Source organism: Pectinophora gossypiella, chromosome 16 (assembly GCF_024362695.1).
Source record: "Pectinophora gossypiella chromosome 16, ilPecGoss1.1, whole genome shotgun sequence".
NCBI classification, from domain to species: domain Eukaryota; kingdom Metazoa; phylum Arthropoda; class Insecta; order Lepidoptera; family Gelechiidae; genus Pectinophora; species Pectinophora gossypiella.
In genome coordinates this window covers 5,715,514-5,729,728 of record NC_065419.1, presented here as the reverse complement: position 1 = coordinate 5,729,728, position 14,215 = coordinate 5,715,514, and the positions used below count along the sequence as shown (strand labels likewise).

Here is a 14,215-nt window from a genome sequence, read left to right as displayed (position 1 = left end):
CTTTCAACAATGGAACTAAACAAAAATGTTTAATGGCTCAAAACTTGCACGCGTCCCGCTCGCACGGTTCGTATTCAGTGCGTGTGTGAGCGGGAGGAGGGCACGGCGCATTTTCCCGACAAATGAAGCGTGGCCAAACCGCAGATTGACCGCAGAGAATGGAGGCAGCGAGTGACAGAATGGCGGCGGCTCAGTAGTAGAGAGTCGCGCGAGCGGACAACACGCGCCCAGCCTCCGACGCCGACAGACGTTGACTCACGCGCCGGCCGCCGGTAATACCGCTGACGCGACCGCGGCGACGCGCGACGGGGACTTACACCGACGACGCACACCTGTTTACTATACACAAACCCGCGGCCGATTGACGCAACGCGGGAAACATCTCGCATAATTGAACTCTCGGCTGATGTTGACACAAACTTGCGATACAACCTAGTCCCTACTTCTGCGAACTTCGACCGGAACTCTTAGGCCGAATGCCGAGAATTTGGACAACCTCCCAAAACCTCTGGAGGCTCGTGACTCATCTAAAATGACGAAAGTTAAGTTGAAGCAGAAATCTTCAAGGTCTCTAATAACTTTAAAGTAGTGCGTTAAATAACGGCGGACTGAGGAAAAAAACGATTGTGACGCACATAAGGACATTGAAATAAGTGCGAATTTAAAAATAGTGTAAATAAGTTAACTATATTGCATACACTAAGTTCCAGATAATCAGTATTGATAATAACTGAGTAAGGAGAGCACGCAGAACGTGCTATATTGAAGACTGAATCAAGAAGTAACTAAGCATATGAATACATCCAAAGATCACCTAATCACTAGAAGACTAGCGTCAAATTGAATACTCATACATATTAAACCGACCCACGAGAGGTGATTGATATTGTCAAACAAAACAATAAAATAAGGTGTCGCTGGAACTTTGCCAACTATTACTTACTAACTTCAAGGATAATAAATAAATTACTCATACATACATAAAGTGGAAATCCCGAGTTGGAGAAAGTTTAATAAAGTTTCGTTGCCAGCCTACCACCGACGTCTTTACCAAACTGTTACAGCGATAGTGACCTTGGGCTAGTTTGAGTGAGAATATTTGTTGGTTTGACGTCCATCGCTGGTTGGGAGTGCGGGTGGGTGTCGGTGGGTGTGTGGCAGCAGCGAGGGGTGTGATGCGGTGAAGGATGCACCTGCCGTACGAGTCGCGCGGCCGACGGCGGCGAGACATGGCCGAGCTGGAGCCCTGGTGGCTGCAGACCATCATCGAGGAGACGCTGGTCGACCACCCCGACCTTGGTGAGACTCGCTACTTTTTCTATTTAGCCTTTAGAAATCATTCAATTAGAATATTTTGATTTGCTACAACTTGTGGCTCTGCCTACCCCGTAAGGCACAAGCTGAGCACATCTGATCTTACTATGATTGTTGCTCTATGGATTAATTGAAGTCACAAATACCATAAATGATTATTACCCATAGACAAACAAACAACTCATTTTCTTTTGTCTTTGCCTACCCCGATAGAGATTATGGACGTGAGTTTGTGATATTTATGAAAACAAACAACATTTTATTATTAGGTCACTTATATAGTTAAACGAGAGAGAATTTTTGAGCCTATTGGAATATATCAGGGGCTTAGGCTAGTTGCAAACGATTAGGACAAAAGTGTAATCGAATAGAATGTTGTGGGATTGACACGTCTTGATGCAAATATTATACCAAATCTTGTCATACCAAATCACTTTATAAAAATAAGAGTATAAAAATATATCGTAATTATTGTAACTGAGTATTTGGTTTCCTAAATACACACAGCGTTGTACAAAAAAGCCGGCTTCAAATTTATTCCGTTTTTTTGTTAACACACATTCATTGACCTTCGGGTTATTATGTATGATTTGCATGTAACATGTACACAAACTCATTCACATTTTGAGTTTACCTTAGACTTTTAGGCTATATAGAAGTATAAAGTAATAATTAATAATGTATTTGTAACCGGTAATTCATTTTTGTTTTACGAATATTAGTAGCCGGAGAAACAATAGAACTATTTCTGAACTACACAATAATTATAAGGCCTTTAACCTACAATATTACAATTTACGTTAAAAAAAAATTTCTTCATGTAAAAGACATCAACGCAACTTTAATTAGAATATTGATTCTTAAGAAACTTATTTTAAAAATGTTAGCAAGGGAATATTATTGAAAGAAGGAAGAGTTTACACAGATAATAGTCAAAGATTTTATAATAACACTTTTGCACTTTTCTGCTAGATTAATCTTCTTCTTCTATCGTGTGGTTTGTGAGGTGAAGTACCAACTTCATCAACCCTGGTTGTCACCAGGGGTTATATTGAGCCGCCAAAGGCTGCTGACATGGTTGTAACGACTACTTAAGTACTTACATCAGTAAGTAGTAACCGGAACCAACGGCTTAACGTGCCTTCCGAAGCACGGATCATCTTACTTTTTGAACAATCAGGTGATCAGCCTGTAATGTTTAACCAAAGTAGGGATCACAGAGTGATTTTGATTTTTGTGATATGTCCCAATCGGGTTTCGAACCCGGGACTTCCGGATCGTGAGCCTAACGCTCAACCACTGGACTACGGAGACCGTTACTAGATTAATGAATTATTTTGACGATACCGTTTGTATTTATAAGACGATTGTCACACGATGCGAATTTTGTAGCGATGCACCGCGCGGCGGTGTTCGTGTGTTAGACATCAGCGGATCATATACAAGTCAATGCGACCTTGCCGACCGCTTCACTGCCGACCGCGTCGATGTGGGATGTTGTGTGAAAGCCCCCTAACTCGTCACCAACTAAGTATATTAAATATATCCATGAAGAACGAATCTCAGTAGTAGTTGCGAGTTATCTTCGTTTTGACGATTTATGGTCCTAGTCCTACCCACCTCTCATGTAATATGGCTGAATGTGCCCTGTTAATACTAAACAAAAATGACCCCAATAACAGTGAGTATTTGTAACCCGATAAAGCAGTAACACTGGCTGGACGTGGGTAGTGTTAGAGCCTGTAAAAGCACTCATGGTAATGAGGTCATTCAATGCCGGCTAATGAGGGCATTGATGGACCAAACGTAATTCCACGTGCTTACAGAAAATAGCCTGCATTTGGTCCAGGGGTACAAGTTTATTCATTTGTCAACATAACATAAGCTCACGACTATATCCCAATTGGGTTAGTCAGAGATATATCCATCGAATGATGAACTAAGTACCCACGCCTCACCGAGCTATCTGTTAGGTGGTGAGCCGTATCGCCAGAAAATTTCACTTGATATTAACTCAGAGTCATGGTCTGAATCATCCCCCTCAGTATTTGGTACGATACATGTCACTAATACCCTGTATACAAAGAACATATAAACATATACTAGACCAGTTTTTGCAGAAACAACTAACTGACCTTCGAACCCTAAGTTACAGCTTTTTTTTTTGACGTATCTTATTGTAGATTTGCCGCAGATGGCATTAACTACTTGGCCGGACAAAGAAGTTACTACAGCAATTTACAGGTTAAATCATATTATTATAATCAAATAATTGTTCCGAAAATATGTTTTCTCGGGCATACTCGTATGGTTTCTTTGAAAATGTTTTTCTTCACCATCAAGCATGTAATATGAATTTATGATCAATACAGAAAATTTAAGGCCTTTGAAATGTGGTGTTGGAGAGATTGGAAAAAATAAGCTGGACAGAAAGGGTTACTAATTAGGAAGTGCTAAATGTAATAAGAGTTATGGAAACGATGCAAATATTGAGAGTTATTGAGGACAGAAGAGGCAAGACGATTGAACACTCAATAAGACACTATGAATTTATTAAAAATATAATAGAAGGGAAGCTACAATAAAAGAGAGAAAGGGGAGACCAAGAAGGGCTTGGCACAGATGAAAGAGAAGGCGGTAGTGAACATCATGTCTTATAAGAAAGTGAAAGAATTGACCTTTGAAAGACAAGAATGGAGAATGCTACAACGACAATAGCGTGGCCCTTAAATTAATAATGATGATCATCAAGAAAAAAATACGTAAGACATGGCTGTATGGGCATAGTTCCCGTTGCCTTACCCTTCGGGGAAAACCAAAACAAAAAAGAAATATTGATGACAGAAACTTCAATCCCGCCATTTTTAAAGTTACAGATACGCCTTTGGACCGCTAAACCACCTCAAGTCTACATTTCCTAGCTAAATGATACATTTTACCGACTGTATTACAAACATCATAACAAACCAAAACCTGTCAGGTTTGTTCCTCACGTGACCAAAGTTGGTTTAGGTAACAATATTCAAAGTTTATTTAGGGATTTTCCTGTCTGAGGACCTAGACAAGTTGATACGCTACCAAACAAAACCTATGTTAAGTAACATTTTTGGGCATCATCGCCTTCTTCTTCTTCTTCTATCGTGTGGGTTGTGAGATGGATTACCAACCTCATTGATCAACCCTGATGTCCGGGTTATTATTGAGCCGCCAAACGCCCCTGACGTGACTCAAGTAACGTCTACGTACTTACATCAGGGGGGTTAAAATGGCCACATCGAAGCAATTCATCTAAGAAAGCAATATTGCAATTTGACATTTGCGCATATAAAAGTAAGTGCGCAATGCAAACAAATGTCAACGATGTGGCCATTTTAACCCCCCATTAAGTAGTAACCGGGACCAACGGCTTAACGTGCCTTCCGAAGCACGGATCATCTTACTTTCGGACAATCAGGTGATCAACCTTTTTGTTTTATGTCCCCACCGGGATTCGAACCCGGGACTTCCGGATCGTGAACCCAACGCTCAACCACTGGACCACGGATGCCGTCGAGTTAAACTGTTATTAAACACGGGAGAGATGGAGCGATAAGTTTACAATACTCTATTCTTACATTTTGAAGTTATTAATATCCTTCCTTATTCTTATCTAGTTACTACCTATATTCCTTCCTTATACTGAATGTAATGCTAAAAGAAAGAAATATCTACGCCATAAACCTTAGACATCGGATCATCTAGACTCTAAGCTCCACTACATTGAGTAGAGTAAAGTGTGATTGTGAGAAGCTGCAGTAGTTTAAGGCGGATGAGACGTTCGTTATGTAAAAATTGACGATTCAAAGTGTAACTATGTTACCTACTGAATAAAGATATTTTTGAATTTGAATTTGTAGATTGAGTAAGGAGTACGGGACATACTCTATCAAGATATGGATTATTTGTGATCCTTTGTTATTTTTATGGGCTAGTGGTGTTGCCATTATAACTAATTTAAAAGAAAAACCGCATTATTTATACATTGAAAAATTCCAAATTCAATTCTGATAAATAAACAATAAAAATTTCCATGATAGAAACAAAAAAAAATACTGTAACATTAATTAAAATGCTAGTTAAATATCACACATGACGTTCTATTTCCAGTAATAGACAAGAATAATCTTTGTTTTGTATTTATAAATCGGGTTTTTCCGAAATACAAACGTCATTGATATTGATATTCCTCAATGCGTGACGCCCGATCTGCTGCGCGTAGATACAATGACGTTCAAGGAAAAACTCACACGATTTGTACATAACAAGTAATTTATAAATTATACACTTTATTAAAATTAAATCAAATTATAAGTACTACAGAATATGTTCAACTCCCTTGCTTTACCGTCTGCTTTGCCGGTACCAAGTAGAACGCGAACGTATTTTTTTTTAATATGTAATGCCATGTCACGCCGCCCCACCATTAGTAATATTTAGCAAACTTGGATATAAACCCTTTTTATTTCTTTTTTATTTTTAAATTAAATTTCTGCCTCCGTTGTCAAAAAATTAAAAAGAAAAAAGGCGACGGATTTTCAGAAGATTATCATTTTCATAAATATTTCTACCCGCTTATATTACAGTAATGCCGTACATTCTGTCCCATTTTCAGAAAAGGAAGAAGAAGAAAGAAAGAGGAGAAGCTGTAGTACATAGAGCCATTGATGTATAATAAATGCTATAGCTCTATGCAGTATTACACATCAAATATATAGAGAAACATGATCCTCCGACGGACCAATATAATTATTAAATAAGTAGTATATCTTTAGCTTCTGGTGTTAGGTATTTTTACTCTTTCGAATGTGCTTAAATATACCTACATAAATATTTTCCCTTCAAGTACATTCCGTCCGGCGATTTCCCGTCGCTTTCCACCAATTATCGACTTTCACTGGACGTTGTCCAAAACTTGGTATTCGTAGATAATACTTTGTTTTGAACGCTTTTATTGATTATAAGTACGCAAGTAACAATCAAAAATGTTGTACTTATTAAAGTAAGAACATTGGATCAAATAGGTTATAGTTTGTTCTGAACTGTATAAATCTCTATGGTTTACACCTTAACCATTTAATTAGGCAGGGTCCATTTCCCGGTTTCGTCGGCTCGAGTTAGGAAACCAAGATTTTTTTTATTTTAAGTCTGGGTACAAACACCTTATCTTGAAATTGGAATTGCACTTGATGATTAATTTAAAAAAATGTAGATTAAATGACTTTCCAAATATACCTAATGATTGCAAAGCTAAACCGATGAAACTGTGATTACATTATGTATTGATATACAAATAGGAGATGATCACACAAGGTCCTTTCGTATTGCTGATCTAGAGGGTCGAAAAAGAACTTTATTGAAGATAATAGAACTCACCTCTCCCGCTCCTCCCAACCCACCAAGAGCAGTGAAGTATACTCCATACCGTCTCCGATGGATAGAAGGGACACAGCCAGCAACAATCAATCATGTTTTAAATGCAAACGTATTTTTAATTTTCTATGAGGGTTTGACCACAATCTAACCTGTTAAGTGACGATATGGTCTAAGGTGGAACACATTTACGTAGCAAAATGTCTATTCACTCTAGCCTTGAAAACTCCAAGAATAATGTTTAAGAAACACAGACTACGAGTACAGTAGGCTGTTCCAGTGTACCTTGAAGCAACACTTCGAGACATCAATAGAAAAATAACCTATAAAAAGACCTATAAACTAGAATTAATTACAAAGCTCTCTATAAAAAATGCAATGACAGTATCTTCATTCGGTTACCCTCGGTAGTCTCAGTCCCGATACCTGAGCATCGAGTCAAGTCGAGCCCTTATCTTGCAACCGCAGCGTTCTGCGGCCTGTAATTTGTACATAGCTTCTGCTTCCGTAAATAGAGAAACCATAGAAACCACTATTAATGTTTTTATAGCCCATAACCCGTTACACGCCGATTTCGAGTTTTGAGCCACGACCACATCCTAAATCGGCTCTAAGTGTTTATTAGGATGATTAGTAGCTCATATAATTTTTTTTTCAATTATCTTTTATCAGATTTCATTTTCAACTCGATTATGTTTCGATCTGTCTCGGTTGTCAACAGCCGAGAGCGTCTTCTCAAGCGTCAATAGCTGTGAGTAGTGTAAAATTGCCTGGACTGACTATTTTACAATTACATGTAGAATAATGAGTCTTTTTCCAGACCATTTAATTTGGATTTCAATTGTAATTTTCCCTAAATCCTAAAGCATAATATAAAATGACGTAATATTAACGAATCAATATATTTACTTAAATACCTACTATATAATAAACAATATTTCATAGAATTGGAAAAGTGACAAAGAAGTCATTAATTCTTTAGTTTCAAAACTTGCTCATTTCTTGAATTAATTAAATTATGGAATTCTTAAGAAAAATCTTAATTTTAATAAATTAACAAAATATGATACTTCCCACATATCAAGTTACCAGTAAAGTTGTCAGATGATAAATTTATATCCAAATAATGCTTACACACTCGATATTGGAATCCTAAAAGCCCTATCTCACTACTATTAATACAACTGCTTCCATTTTATTGGTGACGCGTCTGTGGTGGCGTTACCATGGATTCCTAGTGAGATAGGCCCGAAACCGTTATCAGCCCCGTCATCCATATGCAGATTATACATCGCGTACTGTTGTACAAGAAAACATTATCTTTTAATCGCCTTGTACGACATCGGGACAAATAATCGATCTACTCTTTGCCTTTACTTCTCGCAGAGAAGAAAATTCCCCAATATACCCCTTTAACCTATTTGGTATCATCAAGTAATAGGTAGGCTTTTACATTGTTTTAATATCGGGAGTCTCATATCCCCATTTAAACGCGGTGAGAACCCGTTATTATGTGCTTTAATTAGGTAGGCTTTTTAAAAATCCAACCTTATCGAATCACTTTTTTGTCAGACCATTTCCCCAATCATGAATGTTCCTAGATTCTCTCCTAATTTAAATAACGGTCTGCTGGAAAAGATTGCACCGTTTGTCTGCCATAAACTTTTGTATTTTTTTTGTTCTGGAGGTTTAATTAGCCACGGTGCACAATATTTTATAAAAAAATATATTTTATGATTTTTAGATTTATGTGGCCGTTTTTAACCCCCTTTAATAAACTGTTGAATAAAGAGATATAAATGAGTTATTTCTTTTCCAACAGTGCGAACCGGCAGTCCAGACTACATGTGTACGATGCTTCCCAACCACTGGCGGTCAAACAAGACGCTACCCACTGGGTTCAAGGTGGTGGCCCTGGGCGACGTGGTGGACGGCACGAGGGTCACCATCCGCGCTGGTAACGACGAGAACTGCTGCGCCGAGCTGAGGAATAACGTCGCGCATATGAAGAGCAGGGTCGCCAAGTTCAATGACCTGAGGTTCGTTGGGAGGAGCGGGAGAGGTGAGTTCTATAATCTTCAATAAAGTTCTTTTTCGACCCTGGACCTTGTGTAATCATCTATTATTTATATATCAATACACAATGAAATCATAGTCTCATCGGTTTAGCTTTGCAATTATTAGGTACCTATATTTGGAAAGTCATTTAATCTACACCTTTTTGAATTATTCATTAGGTGCAGTTCCAATTCCAAGCTAAGGTGTTCGTATCCCCTCTAATATTCCAGCGGCATTACCCACATACATTTAGGCTTACAATCTACGGTCGAGCACCGTATGTCATTATAGTCTATTAGTGCTGAGTTGCATAATTACTGGTTAATCCAGCGAGCCGATGATTTGCGTTGTGCGCCTGAGTGTCTGATAACGATGTTACTGATTTTATAGTCTAATCGTATCCCCTGCGGATTGGAGCGCTTTCGACGATTAATTCTTCCTGTTTTAGTGGTCATAAGTGGATTCGAGTTCGGAGGGGGTTTTCGGTAGTGGTTTAAATAACGAGTTTGAAACTGACGATGGAATGGACTCAAAATACTTTAGACATAAAGTCGAATTTTTATACTTTGAGATAAATTCTATAGACGTATTTTATGCTTATTAAAATATAGCTGGCGAGGAGTGGGTGTACATAACTGCCTACCCCTTCGGGAATATAGGCGTAATGGTATGATGTTGTTTTTTTAAATATAGCTACAGAAGTTATTTCAGAGTATTAAGTAAATAACTTACTTTTTGACGTGATTTGCCGCAAAACGCTTGTCTCAGGGCGTCGTCTGAAAGGATCAGATGTGTGGGAATTATTCGAATCTAGTGATGAGCGCTGAAAAGGGAAGAAGTAAATAGCGTCCTCTTGCACAGTTATGTGTTTATCCTGGCAGTAAAAAGGCGCAAATGCTATGCACAAAGAGCTGCCTAAATGTTAGTTACTACATTTAGGCAGATAAAATCAGAGTACAAAAAAGGAACAATTTGGAAAAGAAAAGCAGCCAGTGTCTTTACTATTTAAGATTTTTTACAACACGAACATTCCCACTTTGGCAACGTTCCCAGAAACGGCACATCGGCACATATTTGTTGCACTTGCAGCAAATGTGAGTTTTTGAAAAAATAGTTGGTTACTACAACTTGCGTCAGACAGAGTACTGCGGGGCGGAAGGCAAGAGGGAAACCACTGCCCTATTTTTCCCTAAAAAAGTAGCATGGAAAATGCTGCACCGACAAGAGCGTGGTTCTTAAATTGATGATGATGACTACAATGTGACAAAATACTTATGTTTAGAACTGTTAGATGTACGTATTCTTTCCAATTATGAAGCATTTGATAAAATAGGTTTTATTAAAAAAAGTAACCTACCTAACTTAACTGTATCAGATCTATGACGGAAGTGACCAGCCTGTGAGGTTGGCAGTCGTGCATTCCAGTGTTGCCATCATAGCAACTTTTCACATTCGTGATGTGGAAACCGTTTGTCACCGCAAACGCTTATTTTGTTTATTGCTGTCGCTGCTTGTGAAGGCTTTAATAGCGTTTAGGTTTCTTTCATCTAAGACATCATCCATTTTATCCTAGTGAGATGTAGCCCTTATGAAGGGAAATTATGAATTGTACTTATCGATAATCAAACATAACGACCAATTCAGTACAGTTAATAAATATTTTCAATAAGATAACATTTTACAATCGTCTCAATGCGCGATAAGAATTAGATCTATCAAAGTACGTAAGCTAGTGTTGTGACGTTTATGAGCATAGTGATGTATCAGTCGATAATAAGTCGATCGATTCTTTTCTATCTAACAAGATTTAGGCTACCTAATGTGAAGATATCAAAATATGGATAAAATTAGTTACCTACTTGATTCTTCTTCTAGCGAGTGGGTTGTGAGATGAATAAGCAACGTTATCAACCGCGGTGTCAGAGTTACTGTTGAGCCGCCAAAGGCTAGTCAGGGGCCTTTAACGGTTACATATATTAAGTAAATAGCAACCAGGACCGACTGCTTAACGTGCCTTTCGAAGTCATCTTAATTTCAGACAAACCTAATCTCACCGATCTAGGGATCACGATGTAATTTCTGTGTTATGTCCCCACCAGGACTCGAACCCGAGAGAGCCCTACGCACGCTTAACCACTACAGGCTGTTTACGAAATTTCACTCTCAGATTGTTCATCAGTGTTTGAATATCACTTTAATCTCTTTATTGATATTATAAGCAATCAATGTTTAGAGTTTAGGTCGACACTACAACTTTTCTTTCGCATATCTTAAATGATCTTTCTTCAAACCTTTTACTGTCAACGTCACATTATTTCCATCAACCGTCTAACACATCTGGCGTACCTTTCACACACCTCCCTCAATATCAGGACAAGTTGGATTTTAATTTCCAAACCGCAGTAGTAAACGGTTCGCTTTAGTGTCCCATTGTTGCAACCCACAAGTTCTGAGTTGTAAAATCTCGGACCCTTCAGGCTCATGAGCCAGTAAACATAAACACTAAGAATAGCTTCCAATAATGAATATTGCAAGCCTTAGAATTGTAACTTTCTGTAAAAAATGTTAGGAACGTTAGGAAAGTACCTATCATCATCATCATTATCTATTCATCTTTGGACTCGAAAGATATAAAAATATCTGCAACTTTTTATCTGAATGCGCGTGTAAAATTATTATATATGCCGTATTTGCAAGTACACATATTAACACAAACTCAAAAATAATTAGTAATAATTACTAGGTACTTCATATCTCGTTAAAATACCAAACGGGCAAGTTACCAAGTGCTTGTTATTTACGCCCAAAATAATTTTTATTTAAATAATGTTTGTTTATGTGTTTTGACGTATTTTTGTGCAGGTATTTAATTTGACTATCAAAATCAAAATAGTTTATTTGCTTTAAATAGTACATCATATATAACCTCGTTATTGGGACTTCCTAGTAAGCCTCATGTAAAGACCTGTGTCAGGAAGCCCCAAACTATGTTATATATTTTATTAACATTGTAACTATTATGTTAAATAAAAAGTTTATCAATATGATTACAAATATAGGAGTATATAATTGTATCATATTCCTCTCATTTGAAAGTAATTGCATACTTTAATATTGGAAATAAAAACCGTAATAAACCTGTAAGTCTTGTTTGACGCAATTTGCTACCAAGTACCAATTTGAATGACCAGCATAGATTGACAATTGTATGTTTTGACAGTTTTTTATTGATCTCTAGATTTGTTTAGAGCGTTGAGAGGTCAATTAATGCTGGTAGTTGGTTGTTTGAAATCCGACACCAGCTTGGAACGAAGGCTTCGGCACACCAAAAGCAGGTCAGAAGCAGCGCAGTTTGAGATTGCGCATTCACGCATGTTGTTTATAAGAAGCAATCTGTTGGTAGTGCAGTTCAGTGTGCCTTATGGATTTACACGAAAAAAACCGAACTAGTACGCAAAAATAAATGTATATATGTATAACGTGTATAAATACATGTATAACGGCCTCCGTGGTTCGGTGGTTGGAGCTTCGACTCATGATTCGGAGGTCCCGGGTTCAAATCCCGGTGGGGGCATATCACTTTACTTACTGAGCAAGTTAGTAGTCGTTACATTAGCCATGTCAGGGGGCTTTGGCAGTTCAATAGTAACCTTGACACCAGGGTTGATGCGGTTAGTAATATAACTCACAACCCACACGATAGAAGAAGAATGTAAAATATTACAGAAACACGACGTTTTATAAAATATGACAACGGAGCGCGGTTGTAATGTGGGCACTCGATGAATCTGCCTCCGCGCTGCATCTAACCTGCTCCTGCTGTTGGTGTGCCAAAGCCTTGATCTGCCACGGATGTGACGCGCTCGTCACAACACTGCATCGTAATGTGACGAGATCAGACCGGACAGACGGAACCAGTGGCCTGCACCAAATTTGGACATCGATATTGTCGACATGCTCATATTGCTTAGCGGTGGACTTACAGTGCTCGTTAGTTTATGATGCTCTCTGTATTTTGAGCTTAGAGATATTGTCATTATAGTGTGATCCAGTGCGGGTCCACCACTTATAATAGAGTTATTTATTTATTACTTATTTACATTACACGACTTTACCGTGCAGAAGCGCCAATGCACCGTGAAACTTTCAATATAAACAATAACATAATTATTAAACTTAAGTGTGAACAACATAAAACTATACAACTTAAAATTCAATACAGTTGGAGTTGATATAAGTTAATGTAGGTACGTGTTAGGAAGTCTTCTTCGTTAAAACATAAGCTTCGTTAAACATTCTCTCCATAGAAACTAATGATTAAAAAGAAATGTTTCCAAGGTAAGTGTGTGAAAAAGTGTACCTGTTTAATGCTTCTTTCTTCTATGAATTCAGTACACAGTACTAATAAAACAAAATTATTGACCAGTATTTAACTATAATGAAGTCATCCTTACTGAAATCCGGTTGAACGATATTGGAAACTAGTTTCCAATAATGTTGTTAAGTACATTTTTAACGCAAAGCGACATCGCGCATCTAATGCTTGTCTTGCTACAAGTTAGCTCGTCAGTAAGTCAGTTACACAATTACTCATATTAAGTAAGACATTGCAATCTCTAGCTGTACTTAAATGTAAAGAGAGAGTCCCTGTCATCAGTGGATGCGTAATTAGGACCGCGGTCGGACGTAAACGACACGACCAGAGTGTGACCAAATCATTTTGTGTAGCGGTCATCATACTGTTACGGTGACGTTTTTGTTCTTGTTCCGTCGCTTATTACACTTGAAATTGGAACGTACAATTCTTTTAGTAAAGATCTTACTTGTAATAAGTACATCAATATTACAAGTTAATAGAAAAATGTTTTTAATGCTGGATTTTGGAAGTTGAAACCTTTTAAAAGAGCCTGGCGTACAAAACGAGTTGCAAATTGTAATCTTCATTCAATTGAAATAGTCATCGTTATGATTTGTAAGAAAGTTTTTTGCGATTTGAATTACATAGTACTCATAAGAATTAAATCTGCACTTAGGACCCCGATACTGACCCCGCCGGCGTGGTCGACGATTTCCCTCAATCAGCGCTTATCGCTATCGACCCACTAGCATCGATTAATTCTTTCAAATATTTTTCCTCTCAGACGCCGCCCTGAGCCGAGGTACGCGCCCAACTGGGTACCATCAGGCCTGTTGTCTTAAACGTTGTACCGGGTGAAAGCCTTCAGTGCTCCCCATTTGTCCGGCCAAATAGTTGATGCCATCTGAGTCAAATCTACAATAAGTAACGTCAAAAAAAAATCTGCACTAGCTTTTTTCTTGTTTTTTTGAAGTGCCAACATGAAATTTACAAATATAAGATGTCAATTTGTTCCTATATTTTGATTTCCTCAATAGGTACTTATAAATTATTTGCATCTTTCCATTCTTGTCATCT

At 37.9% G+C, this 14,215-nt stretch overlaps 1 protein-coding gene across 1 annotated transcript in view; it reads left to right on the top strand.

The window, feature by feature from the left end:
- The first annotated feature begins 209 nt into the window (after nucleotides 1–209).
- LOC126373611 (protein lozenge-like) overlaps nucleotides 210–14,215 on the top strand; it is a 53,153-nt gene continuing 39,147 nt past the window's right edge. The window contains exons 1-2 of the mRNA XM_050019800.1: nucleotides 210–1,299; nucleotides 8,546–8,785. Coding sequence (XP_049875757.1) covers nucleotides 1,188–1,299; nucleotides 8,546–8,785 — 352 coding nt within the window. The 5' untranslated portion in view covers nucleotides 210–1,187. The remainder of the gene's footprint in view (nucleotides 1,300–8,545; nucleotides 8,786–14,215) is intronic.